We start from the raw sequence: 26,186 nt of genomic DNA, 5'->3' as shown, positions 1-26,186 counted from the left end.
TCTATGTATAATTTGAATGCATGAACAAAACATGATTGTTCTCTACCATATTATAGTAACAGTGATATATTGTGTCCCTCTTCCTCCTTTTCATATGAAATTCACAATGTGCCCTGACTGATGTCATTTGCTGACTATTACTAGTCACCTCAGGCGAACCACGAGGGGTCAGCATCATTTGCCCATTTTTTCGGTGTAGGCATGTGGACAACTTCACCGAGTTTATAGTACAAGCCTGCTCATTGCGAAGTGAATGAGCGAAGTGAATGACGAAACAATGACTGTAACGTGACTCTGGGAACCAGAGTGTGCAGACCTCATGTGGCAAGTTGAATTATGGGATTAAAAAAAAGATAATAAAATCTAGGTTTTTTTTAATGTGCTGTTATTATACACTGCAAGGGGCATATTATCAAAATTTTGTGTTTGTTTTTTTTAATCAAGCTCCACTGACTTTTGCATTAAGATGCGCATCAAAAGTGTTAATTTTCTTTTTCCTCCACACACAAGAATTGATAGATTTTGTTTGTTTTGTTTTGTTTTGTTTTGTTTGCATCGAGTTGCCAATACTGATCTTAAAAGACCATTTCTTTCTAGTGGGTGTGAACAAGACTACAGACTCACCAGTATACAGGCGTGTGCTTGGTGGTAATATGATGGGTGCATGCTGCTGAAACGCTCCTGACCTGCGGTATCCCAGAAATCTGTAGGGGGTGGGAAGAAAAACTTGTACAAGTACGAATGTCAAACAGGACTGTCATATACATTTTGTTCGTGAACGCGTAAGTAGTCCAAGATTTGGAGCAAGCCAGCTTACTTCGCAAGACAACAAATCTTGCATAGTCATTCAGCCAGTAGACAATATCAACAACTCACTCCCTCTCTCCTCAACTCCCTCAACTCCTGAAAATCCACACTAGCTCGACATCACTTCATTCCGTTATAACAATAGAAAAAAAAAGCCCTCACTTATACAAGGACAGTGGAGTAAAACCTGACGTCTGATAATCAATGGGAGATTCCCATTTACTAGAGAACATCTCACTCATTTTGATGCGGTACACCGGTACATGACAGGTAGCATTACTAATGGCGCCACCACTGGTTGCTAGGAGAACTGAGAATGATATTTACAGCATGTCAGGCTCTTACATACAGCACATCACAACTCCTAGATTCATTACACAGTCATGTCATCTCACCCCCCCCCCCCCCTCGCCAATTCCCTCATGTGCTGGTGAAAAAAACCAAACAAACAATGATAATTGTTTGTCGAAGAGCACTCTATCCATGTATGATGAATTGCAATTTCACTGACTGACAGGGGTATGTTATCTATCAGAGTACTTATATATGCATCACTATACGAGTTCTGTACTGGGCCGTCATGATGCTGAAAACATGAGTTTCACATAGCAAAAAAAATAGATCCCTACATCAATAGTATTCCTTTTACATCATGAATTATTTCAACCTCTCTGTGAGATGCAGTGTAGCCAAGCATATAGAACCATTCATTACAGACACAAATGCACGGTATGAAACCAGCTAAATCTCAACAACTGAAACCGTGGATTCTCGGATACCATGGCAACTTGGGGCACACAGAGAAAACAATATCAACACATGTACACTGTTGTAACCATACAAAGGCAATCATGTCTCATAAGCAGTTTCATGTTCACTTTGTTTGAGAGATGACTTATGCTTTTATGTACGGAATACATCACTTAAAGCAAAAATCAAGTTAACAAGTTTAAAAATGTCATCATCATCTGAGTAAGCTCATCTTTCCACTAATAATTTATATTCTTTCTGGTCAATTTATTCTTGTCTTTATTTGTTACAAACTCAAAAAGCTGCATCACTTCGGTGATCCCTCGCATTTATCCCCAAGTTGAATTATCCTTCTGGTTTATGCCAGGTTTACGTGTGTGCGTGTGTGTCACACACAAACACACTGCTATAGCTTCTGACCACCCGAGCATTGAGAATTAAGGGTTTCTGGGACGAATACTGAACTAGGGCTTTCTAGTCAGTAGAGCACCGGTCTAGCAATCCGGAGGTCTCGGGTTCGACTCCCGATGGAATCCCATTTTCTTTGCTGCTCATCTTTCCACTAATAAAAGAAAGACTTATAAAAGTTGCGGATTTTCACAACCACATGATGTTTTCACATAAAAATCAAGGAAATCACTCACAGTCATCTTGTACAATAAACAACAGAATTAAAAGACTACTTAAATGCAAAGGATACACCAATGCAAAGGTGTAAAATCTAATTTGCCTTTGGCACACTCTAAAACTTGATACAGGATATGGGTGATTTCGCTACGTGGGAGGGGGAAAAAAATGTTGGTTAAATGCAACCAAACAGAAGCAATATGCTGAGTAGATTACAAGTCAACTAAAGCCTACTGGGAGAATATCCTTCTAGATCTTGCATCACAACATCAGCCATCACCACCGAGGATTGGCGGGGAATGAGCTGTGGGAAGAGAGAGAGTTACTGTCATCTAATAATGGATGGCACAAGGGCGCTGAATAATGCACGGCAACAACCACTTTGTGCCACGGTAATTTGATGCTGCACACCAATTCATTGCATGCATTTCTTTTTCCTCCCCCCCCCCCCCCCATCTACAATTTGTACACGTGTACCTAACTATGAAGCTCACTGCGATCACTCTCTCATCCACAATGCACTGACTTTGAGGGGGTTTCAGACTGTCACAATTCTCGTTTGTTACCATGTCTCTGAAACATGTTTCTCATCATGTAATACAGACTTGACTTGCTGTTCACAGACTGCACTGAGTCTTCTCGCATTCAAATGATATTTCAATACGACAGGTTCTGTGTCACACAGTTTGTCAGCTGTCAAACAAAACATGAAACTCAGCACTCATATTCTCAGACCAGAGTTGGCCAAGTATGATTTGAGAAATTTAGAGCAGTGCATTTCAGAAACAAATAAAATTCTAGTTTATTTTCAGACAGGAAATTAGCATGAAACACATTTCTTACTCATTTGTTTGTTCTCTTGTTTGTTTGGTTGGTTGGTTGGGTGTTTTGTTTTGGGTTTGTTTTTTTTAACCAAACGGCTCATTTGCCAGTCTGAAACCTCCACTGAGTCTGAAACAGTGATATCCAGGATGATGCCAACTGCCAAATCTACCCAATTTGTTCTCTGGTACCTAGGTAACCATGTTTGCATCACACCATGGGTGGAACACTTGCCAGGTTTGTGCAATTAGCTACATAAAAGTTGAACTCCATCACAGACACATTGGTGGTGGAGTGTACACACCTGCATTACTGTTCAAACATTTGCAGTCATTACAAGCATAAAAAAACACATCTGTGTGATCCTGCTTCACAAAACCAACAAAACATCACCAAACACGGAACTTTAGCAAGGGGCAGATTCTGAATTGAGCAGACGGTAAGCTTTAATTGATACAAATGGATGTTCCAACCTATCTAAATAATGAAAAGAATGTGCACACTCTTGGAAAAGTATTTACTTTAAGGAAAGAGGCTTTGAAGTTTAGGGTTTATTCATGTTTATTCATGATAATGATTCCATTACCGTACATCAGTTCTAACATTCACGCATAATGAAGTATGACGTTAGAAAAATAAGGAACATGAAATGAGGACTAAAGTATCTCATTGTTCTTCACATTTGACCTTCACTAAAATTCCCCAGAAAGTTTATGAGCTTAATTGATGATCTTCAACCTCAGCAGCTGAAATTAAAATGTATGGACCTCTCACTGGACTTTGGAAGACTGAGAAAAGCACATGGTCACGGTAGCTGTAAAGTGCTAGTCTGATGCAAACATTTGCAATGCTCTTCACCCTTAAATGCCTCTTTCTATAGATCTCTGAACATATGAAATGCACTTTTTCATACCGTACAGAACTATTGTGCAAGTTGCAGGGAAATCATTACATGAGGCATAACATTACCCCCCACTCCACTCAATATGTGCTTCTGAAGAGAATGAATATACACCCATGGCCAAACGAAATCAGAATCAACCAACCGAATCAAGTATTTTTGGAAAGATTACACCCTCGAGTGATCACCAATTGCCTCCACATGGCGCACATGTTTTTAAAAATCAATCTACTCGTGATTAATTTTAGTACGCCGTGTACATCCTTCCTTCTTTTTGACCTTCTTAGTACCCTGTTATCACCAGGCTCTGGCACAGACAAGAGCATTGATGCTGTGAAGTGAGTCCATCACAGACATCAGAGTGGATCAATAATGCAGAGCTAGAAGCACGATGCATGAGCACGCCCTGCTCTTAACGTCTGTGGATAGCCCTTAAACGGTGATCATAAGTTGCCTTTAGGAGATGGTGGCTGAGTTTATTTTTTCTTTTTTTTTTCTTCAGAAAGGCACATTATGCATACTTCCACATACACTGTTCTCTCACTTGTGGGCATAGGCAGAACAAAAGCTTCTTTTCCTCACTACAGACTGTATACGACACAAATTTTTGCAGAGTATTTAACATTTTGCAAATGGAGACTTTTAAGGACATTTTTTTATTTTTTTTTATGCAAGAGGCTGAATTTGTGATTGAGAACCATATTGACAAAATGAGAAAGAAGTGTTACATTGATCATCTTTCATGAAAAGAATTGGCATTTTCCCAACTTTGACACACACATCTGTGTTATGAGGGGCTACATTATTGCGAGTAACAGATAAGCAAAAATCAGTCAACTCGCCAAAGTCCCATAAATAAAAAAACCCCAAAATATTGCATAATATACATACAGTATATGTTGCATGATATCAACAGGAAATATGTATGTGCAACTAGCATCATACTCTGGTTACATATTGACAATAAGTCATAAATCTGACCTTTGTTGTGGTTGTTGTTGTTTTGTTTTGCTACAACATTCTTGTCATTACAGTGCTCGTAAACATGTATTACGTAATCAATATTCACATGATCGTGACAAGGAACTCATGATTTCACAAACTTGGACTCAGTCACGGAGTGCTATGATAATACAATAAACACCTGAGTAACATTTCCACTTTTTCAACAGCTTTCTATAGAATGCATAAGGCCAGAAAATTCAGTTGATAATCTACTGTAGTAACATGTACAGTAGCCATAATCTACAGTAATCTTCTATCATTTTAGCATCACAAATCAAAGCATCGCCACATTTCCCCAAGAAATATTCAGGCTTACTATCTAAGAAATCCTAAATGCTGTAAGAAATGAAACTACTCACATACCTTAGCAAGTATCGAACACCAACATCTGAAAAATATTGTACAGATCAATAGTCCTCCAAAGTACCACTAGTAAGCAGTCTTGAATTGAGGTTAAAGGGATGGTATAGTATTGGCTGAGGTGAGGATTCAGCTTTTAACATTTTGCGAGATATTTAGAAACCACTCTATGAAATGTGGAAGAGCATAAAATTCTATGAGGAATTGAAAGTTTATCTGATGAAAATCAGATCTGAAATGACTGAGATATCCAAAAACAAGGTAAAACAAAGCAATCCTAATAAAAGTTGTGGCCTGTCGCATTTTATTAGGATCACTTTGTTTGGATATCTCGGCCATTTCAAAACCAATTTTCATCAAATAAACTTTGAAGAAAGAAGAATTACATGTTCTTTCATTATTTCATAAGAGGTTTCTTATTATCTCACAAACACACACACACACACACACACACACAAAAAGTTGAAAACCTACACACCATCTCAGGGGTCGCACTTAACTTTTTTTTAAACTAGCCAGGCGGACTACTTAGAATCAATTTTGACACTCAAGCAATATTTTGGCTAGCCAGACGGACTAGTAACTTCAGAATTTTACGATTTTTAGATAGTCCGACGTGATTTTGGGTGGCCAATGGCCAGCGGACCATCGCCAATTTCAAACCCTGCATCTAAACCAAAACTGTACCATCCCTCTAGAGGATGAATGGAAGAAAAATCAGAATAAAAAGAAGTCTAGCTGTACTCACCGACTACAATTTCTTTGCCACCTACTTTCGTGTTATACCTAAATAGTGTTAAAGCAAATGTGGACAGCTGCTGTGGTTGGCTGGAAGAAAGGTGGGGGAAAAAAACCTTGGTTAAGGAAAACAGAAAATATGGTACATTGTGTCTTCATCCCTTCAAAATGTCATCTTATCGCCTCCCTCTTAACAAAGTTACAGTTGTATGACGTGTGGATTATACCAACGCACAAGGTGTAACCTTTTCAAGGTGTAACCTTTTCAAGGCGTAACCTTCAGGCACAGATTCACACTCTTCCTAGTTAAGTGTATCTTTGCATTAGGATAAGGGTCAGGGTTATATTTGCGTGTGGAATTTATGTTTGGCTATAAGTAGTGTGCAGATATTTCATGGGAACAATTGTCGCAGGAGCAAATGTCACAGAACCACATTATGGTGACACGACCTACTACAATTGCTCCAGTCTTATTTTCTCCAAGAACTTAGGGCTAGGGTTAACGTTGTGATTGGGTTTTAGGTTTAGTTTGATGAGAGGATTAGGATGGGGGTCAGGGTTATGTTTGTGTGTAGAATTTAAGTTTGGTTTAGTGTGCAGATATTTCATGGGAGCAATTGTCACAGGAGCAAATGTCATAGAACCGTGCATTTTACGTAGGTATGCAGTGTGCACAGGTCATATTACATACCGGATACATATTTTTACGAGGGCTTACACCCTAAATTTGCAGTCTGCCACAGGAAAACCAGAAATATTCATGTCATAGAATTTTCGCAAATTGAGAGCCGATGGCCTTTATCACAGCATGAAATCTGTGCAAATTGCCACTGGCATTCAATGCATACTGAAGACAAGAACTTTGGCGTGCATTCTAATTTCACGAATCTTGACGAAAAATTCGAAAATTGAAATTGCACACAAAAAAATTCTGGTTTCACAGTAACTAAAAAAAATTTATTCACATTACTGGCAAGAATTTCAACTACATTCAGGAAATTCCTATGACAGCCAATTTATAACAACAAAATAATAAAGAAGATAGAAATAAATCATATACTGTATGTGTTTCCTGCAGTTGAAATTCTAAGTATTTGTATACAGCTTTGAGAAAATACTGACCATTTTCACATTTCTTTTTCCATTCGAATAATTAACAAATGTGTACATACCTTCATAAAAACATGATGCACATTCAAGGTAGCTACTAGGACAACTGATTCATCAATTTCCACTGATACAAGGATCCTGTTAAATCAGAGTTTTCATTGACTGACACAATAATATTAATACTGTAAAACATGATATATTCGCAGCATGAATTTTTCGCGAATTGGAGCCGATGGCCTTTTTTGCTGCATGAAATTTTCGCGAACTGCCATTTGCATTCCATGCATACAGTGTAGACAAAAACTTTCGCGTGCATTTTAATTTCGCGAATCTTGGCGCTCGCGAAATTAAAATGCACGCAAACATTCTTCGTTTTACAGCACGCAGAATCTGAATGGACCGTTGTTATGTCTTTTCAGGCAATATAAGCTATTGGTTTTCTTGTTGTTTTATTAACTTTTGCTGTCTCTGTATTTTCACTCAATCTTTCTGCAGTAGTGGCCTACAATGTTTTAATCTTTATATGTTATATACTTGTATGTATCTCAATATATTATTTATCCATTTATCTATCCATGTATCTATCCATCACATGTATATCACATTGCTCAGGAGTGAGGTATTGATGCTGATCATATATTGTGTAACATTAGTACATGTAGTTCAGCACCTCTTGTATTGCATGGTAGTGCAGCAAAATATAGAGCACATTCTATTGTATGTACTGTTGATGAGGAGGCCAAACAGTATTATAAATAGAAACATAATATCAATAATAACATGCCTCCCGGCAGCATGTACTTAATGGCTCTGCTTCTAATGGCTACTTAACGTCTGTAAGGAGCAGATGATGACAGGGATGTTACAGGCATTGCGATGCATTATGACAACTGGTTGATTGTCATTGCCCCCAGTCTATGAGCACTGCCCATGGCAGGCCAAGAAGAATATAGACATCGTGCCACTACAAAATTAGTTCCCCTACACAACCCTCCTTCTTTCTCTGAGAACATTGTCCTTCAAACGATATTTGCACTTAAGAGAGATTACATCCATCTTAAGTGAAATTGATATCCTGTGTTGTCGTCTTTGTTGTTGTTTTCAGCTTTGAAATTGCCCACACAGGACAAACTTGAATTTAATCTTCATTCCAGTTAGATTTTGATGTTTCATTAGTGTCTGTTCTTGTTTGTTGTATTCATTTTAAGAAGGATGAAGACCTCTCAGCATAATACTGCTAGTGCTATTCTAGTACCTCCTCATGAAATTTTACATAGTTTTCACTCGATGAAAATAAAAAGTTATGACTTTGGAAGAAGCGAAAAAATACCCGGTACATGTACTGTACCTCAGTTAGATCACACACAAATGCTTTTAGAGTTAATAGTACACAAGGTTTAATCATACGCACATAGTATTACGGAAATTGAAGTTCTCACATTTTCACTTAAGAACTTTAATCTACTCGCACCATGTATGAGCGAGATACAAGACCCTCAAGGTACAATTGTAGATTAAGTGGTGGTATTGGACTACAGGGAACAAAGATACCCATCAACAGTGAATAAAGCATTAGATCTTCTCTCCCACAATAATACCAAAGGGAGGGGAAGGGGGCATGGAGAATACACAACATGAACCTCATCACAAATTTGATGATGACCATGTGCCACCACTTCATATGATGAAATCTAATTTTGATGGCAAGGGTACAGTGGTTTGAAAAAGACACAGAGGACTACATTTTGGCATGTAATGACCCACTTCCTCATTCACACAGCATTACCATTCTCTAGTTTTTATATCTTTTTAGACAAGAACAACAATTTTATGCTTCCATCAGCCAAGTGCACTTGTGTACCATAGTATGCATATTTCAGTTCCAATCAACTTAAAACCACAATGAAGCATGCACAATGTGTCCTAGGTTTCTAATGTGAGGGGTATCACACTGATATATTTGCACACATTTTGTTCATCGGAAGTTGCTAGAAAACAGCAAGTATGTAAGCAAGCAAGCAAGCAAGCAAAAAAACAAAAACAAAAACATGAATATTCCAATTTTCTGGTGGTGCATATGATACATTGAACAATTGCATTTATTCCCACTCCCATTTTTTTTTTTTTTTTTTAGTACAAATGCCCCTTTTTGATGGAGCTGAAATGCTGAAGCTCAGTGACTGTCATAATTCTTTTTCCATAGCCCAAGTTCAGCTTTCAATAGGGTATGCCTTCATTTCAGAGACAAATTAAAACCTACAATGCAACCAGTCCAAGAAACCACAATTCCACCGTTTAGAGCGGTATCCTTTTTATCATGAATGATTTGGACTACTTCTTTTCGGTATTTCAAAGGGTAGATGAGAAAATCATTTCATTTAAGGTCTTCAATGTTCATACTTGTTTGGCTGCATTTATCTAACATTTATTACGATTACCAAAATTCTGATGCCAATGAGCTGATGTTACTTTGGAATACAGACAGCCATAAACTATGTACATGTTTACTATGTTTGGGGGGTTTAGATTTTGGTATACCATTCTGTTTTTTCAACAAGACACAAAATATCATGTCTGCTAATACACAGAGTATTCCTTTGCACTACAAAGTAGACATCATTTCTGCAAAGGATACTATCCGTCCATGAGAAACCGCTCCACCAATCTGAAACAATAATAAAAGAGAGAGGAGGTTAATAATGACAAATATTCACAGGGTACAATAATCATGATTCTATTCATCACAATGGAAAACCTTGATAATATCAACATTAAAAACCACTGAAGACAATATATCAGTGAACAGGCCATGCCATGTAAATGGGAATTCTAGTCCAGGTGAAAATCTGACTGAATAGAAAAAGTGGTACCAGCACAACACTGAAAATTTCATCTAATTCGGCTCTATGAGAAATTTGAGGGATTTCCTAATTTTTGCAAAACAGTTCTTGAACAGTTGACATGAAATGTAAATGAGTGGGCTGATGTCATTACTTCACAATTTTCTATTTACATGTGAGAGAGAGGGGAAAAAAATGATGAACATTCATTTCTTGTGTTACAAAAGTGTAGCAAATAACACACATGTAATTCCTGGCTGAATAACTTCAAAACAATGATCAGTCAGATACATTCCAGGATTTGAGACCGAGACATGGTTTAATTGCATATAAGAAAAAAAAAAGATAAATAAATAAACTGTAAATTTGAAGATTTCATACTGGTAGATGTACAAACAATGTAATAAGTTGTGCGGCAATGACGTCATTGACTGATAGTAGTACATCATGTATACTCATTCTACCTGTCCTAAAACCTTTTGTGAAAATTAGTGCAAGCTCACAATTTCATAACTTCCCAATGTTTGTTCAACATTGATCAGATTTTCACTATTGTGCTTGTCAAATTTTGCTCTTTCTTTTTAGGCTAACTCTTAACTGGTCTGGGAGTCCTCTTTTGATAGCACAACAAATTAAAGCACATCGGGACACATGTACACACTGATCAACATCCAACAATCACACACAGAGAAATATTCAAGAGTGCAGAGTTTAAATGCTGCACGCTCACTCTCCAAAGCTGATCCCATTCCATCCTCAATCAATATTTCAGCTTGCCGCTGGGGAAAGTGTGAGGCTGCCTTCGTGGACTAGCTCAGTGAAAATGTCAGAGGAAATGTAAGTGTTAAGAGAGTACAGTATTTTATTCTTTACTCTCAGAGAAAAAAAAAATATCACAAGTTCAAGCTTTCTTCTTTCTTGATAGTCCCCCCTCCCATTAAAACAAAACAAAAAAATTACTGTAGGTAGCTAATTTTCATTTAGGCAACAATAATAAACCATGTGTTACCACTCTGAAAAAAAAAAGACTGTGGAAGAGATACGTACATGGCAAGTACAATGTCATATATGGGGACTTGCATTTTAAAAGAACAAAATTATGGAGGAGCATTCACTCTTTAGTAGATCGTTGCTACCAAAAATAAAAAAATCTTCATTGCAGTTTCTTTCTGGGCAGCTGCAACGGTCATCTGAGAAACGAAAGTCACAGTGAAGTAATCAAATCAGCTGCAATGGTCATCGAAGAAACGTAAGACACAGAGAAGTAATCAAATCAGTCACTTGAGGCATCTGCAAGATACCTTTGGCATTTAGAGAAACTGAAAAAAAAACCTGAGAACTTAGTTTCTTCCTCATTTGTAGAACTTGGATGAGGGGGGGCTAAATCTAATATTTGATATCTGCAACTGTAACTTTTGTAACTGCACCCCATACTCGATATTTTGGTAACAGCCGGTGGGGTGGGGGCGTTCAATGGTGGAAAAAGAGGTGACTGGAAGGGGATTTCCAAAAAGTTGAGCAACACCTTTCAGTCCAGGCTTGAATCATCCATCAATTCATTGTGTGCTCTTGCGAATGCAGGGATGTGTGAACTTGAACAAACAGTGCATGGCATTTGATAGACAGAGTCCCCCCACAACCTCCGGGTATTGAAGTTAAGAGGAATGAAAAGCTCAAATTGAATCAGCAGACACAGACAGAGAGAGAGGGAGAAAGATCGGCCACGCGAGGAAGGCAATGTGGAACAAAGCGTGTCTCTCCATGGAAACTGCTTCCGTTTCAAATGCCTGATGCATAATGGCACCCCGACATGCGTGGAGAAGGCCACGCAATCGGCGGGAGATGAGCAGCTTTGTTGGCAGTCCAGAAATTCATGTGATACTGGTCACGTATGCTCAATGATCGGCAGCATTCAAAATTACAAATGAATTTGTTCAGTGGCTCCCATTCTCATGTGCTAGGCGACATTAGATTCATCATTATCAAACCAAACTGGACAAGTATCAAACACACAGTTCATTTCATGGTGCATTCATTAACATTTCTCGAACAATGAATTGACAAGTTCATAAATGATTGGCTAATCATTATATCACAAATCCTTTTCTTCTGAGCTTCACTTACAGTGTAGATGGGTAATTTTGTGCAGAATACTGTAAAAGTGGATTTTTTCACACGACTAATTTTTTTGCGCTCAGCCGGATAAAAAGAGTTTCAACTGTTTTTAATTTTGCGGAAACAGGACACCAACTACTGGAACATATGGCAAGCAAAAATATTTGCATGCCTTTATTTTTGCGCTAGCTTCTGGTTGCGCGAAATGCGCGAAAATCTCAACATTGCGAAAATTTCTACTTTTACAGTACGGAGATTTGAAATAGAAATCCCATATGAAGGATTTTCACTGATCAAAGCCAAGTCATCTTTTTGTTTCAACTTGTTATTTCAAACAATACCATTCTTATTCTATATACACCTGCTGTAAAGCTTGGCACAAACTACGGTATCAACTGCATACTGCAAAAGAAAGATTTGTGGTCCTGGAGAGATTTTTTATCACTGCTTCTTTACTGAAGTATAGAATTAAACAAACAAAAAGAAAAAAATGAGTAATGGTATGGCTTTTAACAACAAATCAAGTCCTCATGGCTACAGAAATTGCCAACTTACAAATAGTTCCAGAAGGATTTCATTCGTCACTTGCATGAGAAAAGGTGAAGGAAATGAAAATCAGAAAACAAGACTAGCCATGGACGCCCACACACTTTAACAGCATGAAAACAAAGAAGTCTGACCTTATGATGGTGAGCAATTATCAGCCAACTCAAGGAGAGTTCGTTCTGACATTAAAAAAAAAATAGCTTCCAACTTAAGCATTCTTGAGACATCTTTAGATAGTCATTTGAGTAGTAATGAGACCATGAAGGTGTTTGTGCAGTTATACATGTATGTCACCTGTCAGACACACAAATGATTGCCATGCAGTAACAAATTAGTGCCTTGATAGAAAAAAGTTTCTTGCATGATGTTGCTCTGCCTACAGCATACTTTGAAGGCAACATAATTTTTCTGAAGTACTGCCTATTTAAAAAAAAAAAATTACCTGCTATTTCTGCACTTCATAATGTAATAATGGGAAATACAACAAAAGTGAACAATACATTGTTGCAGCACAAAGTCAGCTTAGATGCTTCGGCCCTCTTACACAATTGCAATCTCTATATTCTGTCATACAAATGGCGCTCATTTACATATACAGCTGTATACATGTGTAGCGTTTTTCCCTATTTGATGGTGGCGAGGGTGTTAGGGAACAAACGCTATCAGAATAATTACTATTACGCCCTAATTAATGCTACAATAATGGCAAATATGCTCAGCGTCTATAACTTACCGTTTCTGAGCAGCTGCTCCAATTGCCAAGCGCAGGTACAAGGTAGTCAATACTTGCAGTAATGTCAGTGGACGGGGACGAGGGACAGTTGAGGTCAAGGGAGGTCCTGAGCCGTTCTCTGTCCTGTCCTGGGTCCGTCTGTCTCTCTGTCCCCAGGTTACCCTCCACGTGAACTTTCCGTGCGTGCGACCGGTGCGTGCACACACGTTTGTTGGGAGTTGTGCTGTCCGTCAGCCTGTGCTGGCACATACGCCGTTTACCGGAGGGTGCGCGGCCGTATGGCCAAGCTCCATACCATAGTGTATGCGTGGCGACGCACGGTGCTACGCACCGGTGAATCTAATTACTAGTATGTACCGCGGCACCGGTATTGGCTTGTATATTCGCGGTGGCAGATATATTATCGCCGACCGTATATGTTATATACTCCTGGTGGCCGATATATTATCGCCGACCGTATACGTCATATACTCCTGGTGGCAGATATATTATCGCCGACCGTATGTGACATATACTCCTGGTGGCAGATATATTATCGCCGACCGTCTGATATGTGATATATATTCCTGGTGGCAGATATACTATCGCCAACCATATATATACTTCGGGTGGCAGATATAATCGCCATCCATACAACCAAACCGAGTACCAAGCACGGAGTTCAACCTGTCTTACTACACTCCCCCCGGTCCTATAGATTGTCACCTGTATGGCGACAATCTTCACACAAAAAATAATTTCCCCCTTCTTTTTGCCTGTGGAACTTCAGTTTGCCGGAGTGCCGATTAACGGCAATTCTAGCAGAATGCCTGTTAACGGCCATCCCGGCAAAACTACATTTTCCATTAAAAAGCATGATTAGGTTGTTCTGCCGAAACCTTCAGTTCACTGGAGGAGGCAGATTTAAAGAAGAGTTACCTGAAGGGGAGTCCAGTGGAGGGAGACAGAGAGACATTTTCAGGGTGAGTAGTGACTGACACCCCGGACCTTCTCCTAACTGAGCATATATGTCTATCATATATGCGCAGTTCCAAGTTAACTTCTGTAAGCTTCTCTGACAGAAATTCATAACATATATGGACATATTTGTACTAATTACACTACAGATATATACATATATACAAGGCCAGATAGATGGAATTAATGGCCATAGAGGCGGTGCCCGTTGGCGAGGGTCTCCGCCAGCAGGGTCGGCAGAGCCACCCCACGGATGTTCGCCACCACCTGGCCCACATCCCCGACAAAGAGTGGAGTATTGTACCACATGTCGGGATGGGGTTTCAGGTGGGGCGAGTCCGTCTCCAGCAACAATCTGTTGCTGGGGATGGCCCGCACGGCCTCCTGCTGGACATGCCCAAAGGTCCGGGCCAGGCCAGTTATCCCAAAATAGGCATTCGGGAAAAACCGGCACCAGTCCCGGACGAGGGCAACACTCCCACCGAAACAGTGGAGGTGAATCCTTTGGAACCGCTGGCATCTCTGCCTTAGCAGGCGGAGAGCCAGCCGGTGGGGCACAGTGCTGCAGATGTCCGCAGCACTGCCCCTGAGGTGCATCACTAGGACGAACCCCAGGGTTCCCAGGTCAAGGATCCTTTTGAAAAGGTCCTCCTGGGGCCCCACCTGGTTCCTGGGCATTGACAAGTCAAAGCCCAGTTCGCTCACTGCAACAACCCGAGGGTGCTGCAAGTGGCGAACAAAGGATTCCCACTGTCCGGCGGTGAATTTTGCTGCCTTCTTTGGGTGGATTCCCACCGCCACTTTGTATTTGAGGGCCTGATGGAAATGGCCCTCAAATCCGGCCTCGGTGAACTTTTCTGGGTCACAAAAGTTCACCACCCCACCGGCCAGTCGGACCGGCATCCTTGGTGCCCTCCCTGGGGTCAGTGTCCTGTCCCCGGGGTTTTCCAGGGAGTCCATTTGGAGCCGGTCTAGATGGAAATGAGCGTCGTACGCCCAGACTGCCGGAGGAGATGGTGCTCTTTGGGGTGCCGGAGCCCTCCTTGGCTCTGCCACCTCTGGAACCCCAGCACCCCTTGTGTCCATTACGTTCACCGGGCCTCGGGCGGGGGGTTGGGCTGTCTCCTTGGCCGGCACCCCCAGCTGCTGCTGCAGTGTTCTGGGAAGCCGGCCGAGAAGAAAGGCCATTATACGCCAATGAATCAAGGCTGCCGGCGAGTTTATGGGGGAGATGGAGGGCACGACTCTGGGCCAGTGTTCCCTGGCAATCATGCTCTCCATTTCCATAAACACATCCACCGGTATGGTGGATGTGCCGGCCTGCCAGGATCCATTGACGTGGGCCACCAGGTCATCCAAACTGGCTCCTTCCCCCATCAGATGCCTGGCTATCAGCCCAAGCCCCTCCACCCGCCGAGTCACCGCCTCCGACCACCTTGGGCTCAGGTGGTCCTTATGGGGGCGGAAGTAATCCGGCAGGTGGTGGTAGACATGTCCTCGCAATTTTTGCGTGACATGTTCGCACCCCACCACCGGACACTTCCGCCCCCGCCCGTGGCGTGGTTGTTTTGGGGGGGCTAGGGGTGTGGCCTGGGCTTGTGTTACCCTTCCACGTCCCCTGCCCCCCTCTGTCACTACCCCACCCTGGCGGGGCTGCCCAGGCATACTGTGAGCCCGAAGGCTCTCAGCAGCCCGGGTCCGAGCCCTCTGTTGCCGCCGCACCTGCCAGCGCTTCCAGTTTTTGTATTTTTTGCTGCCTTTCCTTGAACCGACGAACCTCTTTATGCCTGTGGAATGAGGCTGTTCTTGGCAAAGAGTGAGGCCGCCGGCATAACCGGCAGGCTCTCGTTCGTCAGTCTCTGGGAATGCGGGGGCTGGCAGGGGCGGCAGGCAGTCCGTCGGAGTGGGGGATGGAGTGGGGCTTTGAAATAATTCAACCAGCCCCATCTCCATGTCCAGGTCGTCGCTGGCTAGGGTGGTCAGTTCACAAGTACCCGCGTCATGTGGTTCCATCTGCAAAGAAAGAAATTCATGCATTATTGTTGTTACTTAATTACTACTGCATCTTCTCACAGAATGGGCAATAGTATTTATCAATTACCATGCCCTCTTCCGGAGTTATTCTAATGCAGCTCCCATGGAACCACTCGTCGCATCCATCACACTGAATCATGAAAGAGCCATCGTCTGGCCTCTTACAGAAGCAGTAGATGTCCTGTCCACTGGTTCTCTTCTCAGGGACCGGGCTATGATCGGTGCACAGCTTCAGGCGGTCGTGGTTTACGACGTGGGCCATGTTGCGGTACACCACCCGGTACAGGTAGGGGGAGAGTTTCTTGATTATGACGGCAGGTCCTTTCCATGGGGATTGTAATTTCTTACTTTTTCCCTTGGCGACCGCCGAGTCCAACAAGTAGACTTTATCCCCCTCATAGAATTCCCGGAGATGAGTTTTCATGTCATAGTCCCGTTTCATCCGTTTCTGTGACGAATGAAGGGTCTGGCGTGCAGCTTCGTGAGCTTGCTGGAGTGTCTGCGCCAGAGTTATGACATACTCCTCCATTGATCCTGAGAATGCCTGGTCAGGTACTGGGTACATGAGGTCAGCTGGTTGATTGACCTCCCTCCCTAACATTAGCATGTTTGGGGTGAATCCCGTGCTTCGGTTCACGGTAGAGCGAATTGCCCCTGCGATTTGGGGTAGGAACTTATCCCACTGGTGTTGGGATTTACCAATGTGGCACCGTATTGCGTCCATGAGGGTCCGGTTGAATCGCTCAACTTGCCCATTAGCTGACGGCCGGTACGGTGTTGTTTTGGCCTTGTGGATCTGCAATACTTTGCATAGGTCTGCAAACAGGCGACTTTCAAAGTTTCTACCCTGGTCCGTAAATATTTGCAACGGACATCCAAATCGGCTGAAGAATTCGCCCACGGCTGCATGGGCGGTTGCCTCCGCCGTTTGGGTTGGCAAGGGGACACATTCTACCCACTTCGTGAACTGGTCAACCATCATCAGAATATATTCATTTCCGTTGGGTGTCTTGGGGAGGGGGCCAATAAAATCGAGATGAACTCTCTCCATTGGCACCCCTGCATGGTAATTAACCATGGGATGTTTCCCATACCTCCCGGTTTTCTTATTCTGATTGCACACTGCACAAGACTGGACATACCTTTTCACGTCTCGGGACATGCCGTACCAGAAGTACCGTTGCCTCAGTCTGCTCAGAGTGCGGTCGACCCCTGCATGGCCCGCTGATGGCAGGTTGTGATTGTGCTTAATCACTTCCTCCTGCAGGGACACGGGGATGACAAGGATGGGCTTGTCCCCATCTGTTCTGCAGATGAGGCCATCCTTTATGTCAAACAGGTCTCTGTTGGTCCATAGAAATTTACCAGCGGGGTTCAATAACATGAGAGTCCCTTCCTCTGGTTCTTCCCTGGTTAGTAACCAACTTCGGAGGTGTGTTAGTTCTGCATCGGTCTCCTGTTCCTGTTTTACTCTGCCGGAGGGGGTTTCACCGTCCAGGGCAAGAGTATCAGAAGGAACCGGCGCAGATTCGGTACTTACTGTGTCGCTTGCTCGTGTCACGCCATTGATGGAGATAGCAATATCCCCATTGATGGCAGTGATATCCATGTGTGTTACATGGAATTCGGCAGGTGCTACACTGCAGACCGTTACCTCTGAGACCTGTTTTGATTTGTAGGCTAGTGGAATTACATCATCCACTTCGTTGGCAAAGCTTGACCAGTTTTGGTGGGCCTTACGACAATAAGAGCAGCCTCGGCACGGGAGGTCATCAGGATGCATACCGAGGTGGTATTCTTCGCACATGAACTCACTTGTTGGGATTCGCGAGAGTGCGTCTGCATTCTGGTGTTTTTTCCCCGGCCGATGCTGGATTTTCATGTCGTACTGGGCCAACTCCTCCAGCCATCTTGCCAACTGGCCTTGTGGGTCTTTGAAATTGAGCAACCATATTAGGCTTCCATGGTCGGTTCTCACCGTGAATGGCTTGCCGAGAAGATAGTGTCGATACTGGCGTGTAAACCTGACCACTGCTAGAAGCTCGCGTCGAGTGACGCAGTATCTACGCTGCTCTGGTGACAGAGACAGGCTGGCATACGCGATAACCCTCTCTTGTCCCTCTTGGAGCTGCAGTAGTTCAGCACCGATTGCTGTGGCAGACGCATCAGTATCGAGTACAAAGTGGTCCTTGTCATTGGGTAGTGCTAAGACTGGGGCAGAAGTCATCAGCTGTTTAACATTGTCAAACGCTGCTTGGTGCTTCGCCTCCCAGTGGAAATCGTGCTTACCTGTCAATTCATACAGGGGACCCACCGTCTTAGCATAGTCCTTGAGGAAGACTCTGTGGTAGTTGACCAGACCGAGAAATTGTTCAATTTCTTTTGTGTTGGTCGGTACTGGCCAGTTTACCACTGCTTGAGTGTGGTCTTCTTTCAAGTGTAGACCTGAGCTGTCTACTTCCCTGCCAAGGAATTCCACTCGTTTTTGGAATAGTGCACACTTCTTGGGTTTCAGCTTTAGTTTGTAGTCCCGGAAGCGTTCAAGCACTTTCCTCAGGTTGCTCATGTGGTCATTGAACGAAGTTCCCAGCACTACCACGTCATCAAGGAAGGCGAGGGCGATGTCCCAATTTAGTCCTCTGAGAACGAGGTTCATCACCCTCGAGAAAGTTGCCGGGGCGTTGCACAGACCAAAGCCCATGCGAACAAACTCAAACAGACCATACCTTGTGGTAAAAGCTGTTTTTTCCCGGTCTTCTTTCTTGATCTTGACCTGGTAGTATGCCGAGTTAGCGTCCAGCTTCGAGAACCATGTGTTGCCCGCAAGCGTATCAAGGCACTCTTCGATGCATGGCAGAGGGTAGACATCTTTCTTTGTCACAGTGTTAAGACGACGGTAGTCAATACACCACCGAACACCCCCGTCTCTCTTCCTCACCAGCACCGGAGCTGAAGCCCACTCTGACATTGAAGGTTGAATCACCCCGGCTGAGAGCATTTTGTTCAAATGTGCTTTTTCTTCCTGCACAAAGTTCTGGGGGGTTCGCCTCATCTTTTGTTTGATTGGCTTCGCCTCCCCAGTATCGATCTGATGCGTTATTTCTTTGAAATCGCCTAGATCGAATTCGTCCTTTGCGAAGACTCCCTCAAATTCTATGAGCAACTCCCGCAGCATTTCTTGCTGTTCTGGGTTTAGATGTTCGCTTGACTCTGCCCATAGGTCCATTAACTGGGCAGGCAGTTGATTACTAGTGGGGAAATCAACTAATTGTACTTTCTTGCCCTCCCGAGAGGTATCCGCTTCCACAGGATGGACAATGGAGACTTCCATTGCCTCCCCTATGATCTTGTCCCGTTTCCAGCGGATATTATTACCTGTCGGGTTTAGGGCAAAGATTTCCATGTCTGCCTCAGTTTCGTGGAGTGATCGGGGGATGAACCCAACTAAATCCCTGCTTGGCTGTACCAGGAACTGATTGAGGGGGTGACTCATTCGGCACTTCACCCTCTTAATGGATCTTGGGGGGATTACCACAGTTTCTGATACACGAACCGTAGTCATTGATACTGTGGGTTGCCCCGAGTCTATAGGGATGTCTTCGCCTTGGATAGACAGTATGGATTCCGGTATGTTGATGTTAGCTTTATGTTTTCTGAGGATGTCTACCCCCAGTAACATATCGTCGTCAATTGGTGCAATGTATACAACTTCACTGAAATTGACATTGCCCAATGACAACTCTACCGGTCCGACTATCATACCCGTCATTTTCATGTTCCTTCCCGCAGTGTTGAGGGTTACATACCTCAGCACTGCTGGTTTGGGGGACAATGTGTCGTACACCCTATCTGACATGATAGTTACCTCTGCAGCTGTGTCCACAACTGCTCTCAGTGCTCTGTCACCGACCTTCACATCCACGCCCAGCATTGAGTTGGATTTCAGTCGGCAGACAATTACCTCGTCAGCGGGTGACATGTCCCTCTTCTGGCAGTCCGGGTCTAGCTCTACCTTGTCAGTAGGAGGGGGCCACGGTGGTAGCCGCCATGATTTCGACGAAGGCAGAGGTGCGTCCTCGCCTACCGTGTCCTTCGTGGCGCCACCACTCCCTCCAGCTGATGGCCATGGTGGTTGCAGCCACGGTTTTGACGAAGGCAGAGGTGCGTCCTCGCCTACCGTGTCCTTCGTGGCGCCACCACTCCCTCCAGCTGATGGCCATGGTGGTTGCAGCCATGGTTTTGATGGAGGCAGAGGTGCATCCTCGCCTGCCGTGCCCTTCGTGGCGCCACCACTCCCCCCAGCTGATGGCCATGGTGGTAGCAGCCATGGTTTCGACGGAGGCTGAGGTGCGTCCGCGCCTGCCGTGTCCTTCGTGGCGCCACCACTCCCCCCAGCTGATGGCCATGGTGGTAGCAGCCATGGTTTCGACGGAGGCAGAGGTGTGTCCTCGCCTACCGTGTCCTTCATGGCGCCACCACTCTCCCCAGCTGATCTTTCACTCACCACAGATGCCAGAAATGAAGGAATGAAGGCTGTCTCATCTTCTCTGGACTCTTCAAGTTGTGCCTGCAAACTCGAAGGTTTCTCCAGAGGTTTGACATTGGTGCCGGATTCGACTTCCGGCAACCCTTGACCCAGATTTACTCGGACCGGGTCTGGGTCTGATCCACCGATCCGCGACCGTTTCCCTGATCCTCGTCCACAAACGAAACTGACTTTTCTGTCTTTTTTTCTAGACAGTCTCGCTTGAAGTGCCCAGTTTTGCCACAGTTGTAGCACTGAATGGTCCTACCGGGCGAAGCGAGTCGGTTAGGGGACTGACGAGGATAGGCTGAAGTTGCCCTCGTGAGATCTTTGAGGGATAATTGAATTCCCTGGACGGCACTTTGGATTAGGTTGACTGCCTCATAGATGGAGTCTACCTTCCCTTCCAGGGTACTTACCCGTTTCTCCAGCCTTTCCACATGGTCTGAAGGTTGAGGACGCTGACTGGTGGTTGCTGGTGAAACCTGCCGGATTTCAAAGTCCCGGCCAGGCCCTTCCGTCATTGAAAGCTGCTTTACTTCCTTAGACGGCTTACCATATATTGCACAGTGAGTGTGCTTGTACCACCTCACAAAGTCAAGTGCCTCATCCAAAGACCTAGGCCTGGAGTTCATTGCGTACTGGCCGGCCTCCCGGTCCAGCGAGCCCTGACAAAATCTGAGGACTACTTGCTTCTGAATGTGGCTTTCAGGCAAGTCTGGGAAGGCATAAGTCGCGAGAGTCATCAAGCGGTCAGCCCATTCCACAGAAGTTTCCTCTGGGTTTTGTCTGGCGTAAGTGAAGTGCATTTGTGACACTTCTGGCAGATCTCTACGGGCAAACCTCTTTTCCAGACGTTTGGTCAGGTCCCAGTAGCTTATGTCCGGTTCCCTTTCGATGAGGAGGGCATAGAATTCACTAGCCCCTCCCTCCAAGGACCAGCATAGTTGACGCTGCCTCTGCCGGCTATTCCATCCACAGTCATCGGCGAAGGTATTGAACTTTGCCATAAAAGCTTGCCAACTTCCCTTGCCGTCGAATGTGATGGACTTCGGAATCAACGGCCGCGTAGGAGCTGTGGACCTACCAAAGTCATCTGGATATCTTGCTCTTGGTGACCTCTCATACTCCCGATAGTCTCGGGATGGAAAGGCAGGAGAAGACCGAACCCTGGCAACCGGTGGAGGTGCCACAAATTCGGTACTTCTCGCCTCTCGCTCATGGAAGTAGTGTCTGGGGGCATACCTATCTCTGTAGGAGGGAGGTTCATAAGGAGGAGCTGTCCTCCCATATTCCTCCCTGGGGTTCACAGACTGAGGCTCGCGCCTTTCCATAGCCTCCCAATCCCGGTAACGCGTCCTCTGGGTTAGTCCAGGGGACGGGTACCGGTCACGTCTGTGATCATCTTGCACCCTATGATCAAAATTGTAATCCATGGTTTGAGTACCATGGCTTCCTTTCCCATACATTTGAGCTGCATGGTACTCACCTTGCTTCCCTGCCACGCCGGGAGGTGCCGCACACCCATCCCTCCCTAACGATCTGGGCGGAGAGGTGCCGCATCCCCGGCTTACCGACTCAGGGTTCTCCCTAGTGGGAGATCGCCTCTCTGCAGGGGCTCTGAGTTGGGACTCACTTTGGGTTGTACGTGGTGGAAAATAATCAAAGGGATAGGGCATTGGATTATTCTGATCGCTCCCATCGGCCGCAGCATGCTTTGGTGACCTAAGGTCACGCTTGCCGGGACTAGATGGAGAGAAATCAAAATAATCCATCAAATTTGGAATGTTCCTCAAATAGGACATAGAGGAGAGCAAAGTGGGGGAAAGATCCCCCTGCGCCTCTCTCAAGTCCAAAATACGCTGGGCCAAAGCACTTCCAATCCCTGGCACCAGCGTCAATTCATCTTCCGTGCAAAAATTAATGCGAATCTTCGACATTATTACCCTGTGTACTTATACTATAGTGCAGAAAATAAAAAAAGAGAAAGAAAAAAAATGCAATATCCCGATATCCAAACAGTCGACAGTACTCAATAAATAACGACTGAGTATAATACTCGGTGAATACCGGTCAAATGAAGCGCAACTATGCCGTATACTCTTGATCAGAGCGGTAGAATAACGGCAATAATCGCCCGGTATACCACCTTAATTACCAACAATTACTAACATAAGGAAAAAGGAAAAAAAATCTATGCACGGTATCGAATATTCTGACAACAAATATATCTATTTGCCACCAAAATAAGAGGCCGGTAATATATATATAGGTCAAGTGACCCTAGTATATACCGATCACCTATGCGCCAAATAGTAAACAACAACAACAAAAAAAAAATCAAACAGTTCACTTAGGGCTGCAGTTCCTATCTGCTTGCCCAATTGGCCGCCTATAAAACTGCGAAGACGCACCACAAATCGCGGAAAATCACAATATATTACGACAAAGTAATAATAATAAACGTATTATATAATTATGTTTGAAACGCAATTACGTATTTTGATCCAGTGACCAAATATACACATCCGCCTAATAGCGAACAAACACTAACAAAAAATGCATCAGTTCGGCAGCACATTTACCCGCTATCCCGATGTCTGGCAGCCTCTTATTAGAAAGGCGCCGGACTGACCACGTGGATGTAATACGTGATCCGGAAAAGTCAGGTTAGGCACGCTAAATCCAAACTGGTTGCAAGAAATTAAGAGAAAAAAAAATAAAATACAAATTCAACGCTTTGCTTTCCAGTTTCTTAATGCGGAAGCAATTATGCGGTAAAGAAACAAAGAACGAAGGAAAAAAAAAAAATACCACGCAAATACGAACGCGCGATGTTACCAGCAAGGGGCTGAATTTACGTGAACGATGCAGAAAAATGTTTTCCAAAGTCCACGAAAAGTCAAAGGTGATATACTAGTACTTGGAAAAGAAAAGGAGAAACTGGAGAAAGAAGCAAAGCAAGACAAATACAGGTATACGATAAAGCAATCAATATATATCCTCCAATATTTGGATCATCCCTTATAGTGAAATTATAATCACTTTAGGACGTCCAAAATGTGGTGGAACGTTAACAAATGCGCATGCAAAAATCACTTTATGAAATCAACAAACACATAAATTATTTTCAAACAATTCTCGCAACAAACAGTCGCAACAACAAACAGAAATTGCGTGTGCAACATGTAATCATACTCTCAGCAAAGCATGCAAAAAACATATAACATTAGAGAAATAGGAATTGCATCAAGAAAATACATGTATAAGCGTCAAGAAAAGCATGAAAGAAGATTGCATGAAAGAATATAACGTATGTGTCACCAGCGATTCAAAGCAATCAAAAATCAATCATCAAACGCGCCAAACAAAGATACAACAATGTACAAATGCAAACATGCAAACGTATAAAGTATATAAGGATGCAATACAAATGCGAGAAACGAAACATATAAGGATGCCGCGATTGCCTGGTTTCAACGCGATCTATTTACCGCGGTCATTCCGAACGGCGCAAGCAACCGCGAAAATCCAACTATCCGCGAAAGAGAAAAAAAAAATCTATCCGAATCGGAAAACGAAAAACGCATATAAACATGTAAGTACGGCAAGCGTTGAATATGCTGCCGATTCTCACACTATACGATGGTATATAAACAGAAAGGGAAAATCTAACCCTTCTAGTTATACATGAGTAGCGAGAAAGACAACAACAAAAAATCACAAGTGACTATATAAATCAACAACGAGCTGTCAAAAAAAAAATACGATAATTCACAAAGAATTAAACGCTACTCAGAAAAAAAGAAACTACTGCTATACATCACATACAAATCAATCTTACCAGCCTTACTTCAACAAGAAAGCGAAGCGAAATAGAAAAAAAAAAGTGTACGGCGTACCGTATAAGCAACGAATTGGGTAGTCAAAATGTTCGTATTATTTCCTACCCCAGTGCGTTACTGAGCGGAAAAAAGAAAACAAAGAAATACAAAGCGAGCGCTCGACACTAAACGGTGCGACTACGCTAAAATCAGTCGGTTTAGTGTATAAGCCTGCACGTAAGGTGCAGTGAGAAAAACGAACAGAAAATGAACATGAATCTGTGTTACTACAAATCAGGTTAACGAATGTGTCACATTACTTATAGTACGCCACTTCAGCGAAAAAAGAGAAAGAAAGGAAAAAGCAAGAAAAAATAAGAAATCTCGGAACACGTTAAAGTGCAGTAGGACGACGCACCAACTATAACGATTGCCGAATATGCACAAAACGTCACTTCAGCAGCCGGGTATAATACGGAGAAAGTATAAGAAAGCAAAATACAAAATAACTCAAATTGCTACTTACATTCGTCTGGATCACCGGTGCTGTGCGGAATTGGGGTTTTGTTTAGCTCCCCAAACCAACAGGTGGATGCTCAAGAGGTCGGAGCTAAACAAAAGGAACTTGACCGCGGGATCGAAACCGGCGCGAATCTTAGGTCACCTGGTCTAAACGGCGCGCTTCCAAACAATAGCGGCATCCGCACGTGAACTCAAATGTTACGAAAAATCCCAAAATCACCACTTAACTAACATAAAACTAAACTTAATTTACCTAAATTAACAATTTCCTTTCTCCATAAACCAAAAAGAGAATTTTTTCCTGTTTCTGTTGTGACTTTCTGGTCTGCCACACCCGTACGTAATGGGTTGGCAAGACCAGAATTTACCACAAAATGTTACAAATTAAAGACAACCGGCAGCAGTAAGCGCCGGTATTTGTTCCCGACCGGAAAAAATAATACAACTAATTTGTTTAGAAAGAAGCCTCAAATGTTTGAAAAACAAACTCGTTAAGAGTCGGTATAAATTACTTGAAAAATACTCCAAAATACTAACATCCCTTAAGCTACCTTACAGTTTCTTAGGGTTTTCAGAGAAGAAAAGAAAAAGAACATATATCCTTGCCGCCCATGTAAATTGGCGGCAAATTCTAAATGTCTAAGATAATTCCCTCCCGGGTTCAAAAAAAGAACATCCTCGTCGCCATTGTAGCGTTTTTCCCTATTTGATGGTGGCGAGGGTGTTAGGGAACAAACGCTATCAGAATAATTACTATTACGCCCTAATTAATGCTACAATAATGGCAAATATGCTCAGCGTCTATAACTTACCGTTTCTGAGCAGCTGCTCCAATTGCCAAGCGCAGGTACAAGGTAGTCAATACTTGCAGTAATGTCAGTGGACGGGGACGAGGGACAGTTGAGGTCAAGGGAGGTCCTGAGCCGTTCTCTGTCCTGTCCTGGGTCCGTCTGTCTCTCTGTCCCCAGGT

General features: G+C 43.4%; 1 protein-coding gene across 1 annotated transcript in view; it reads right to left on the bottom strand.

Moving 5' to 3' along the window:
• LOC139725340 (rab-like protein 2A) overlaps positions 1–26,186 on the bottom strand; it is a 39,043-nt gene that overhangs the window by 7,629 nt on the left and 5,228 nt on the right. The window contains exons 2-4 of the mRNA XM_071636428.1: positions 9,756–9,785; positions 6,021–6,100; positions 625–704 (exon numbers count right to left, since the gene is read on the bottom strand). Of these exons, the coding sequence (XP_071492529.1) occupies positions 625–704; positions 6,021–6,100; positions 9,756–9,785 (190 nt within the window). The remainder of the gene's footprint in view (positions 1–624; positions 705–6,020; positions 6,101–9,755; positions 9,786–26,186) is intronic.

The sequence above is a fragment of the Diadema antillarum genome, unplaced genomic scaffold, assembly GCF_040938485.1.
Source record: "Diadema antillarum isolate AM-2024a unplaced genomic scaffold, OU_Dant_1.0 seq00000035_RagTag, whole genome shotgun sequence".
NCBI lineage: Eukaryota > Metazoa > Echinodermata > Echinoidea > Diadematoida > Diadematidae > Diadema > Diadema antillarum.
Note: the sequence above shows the minus strand (reverse complement) of the source record. Positions and strands in the feature narration are given on the sequence as shown.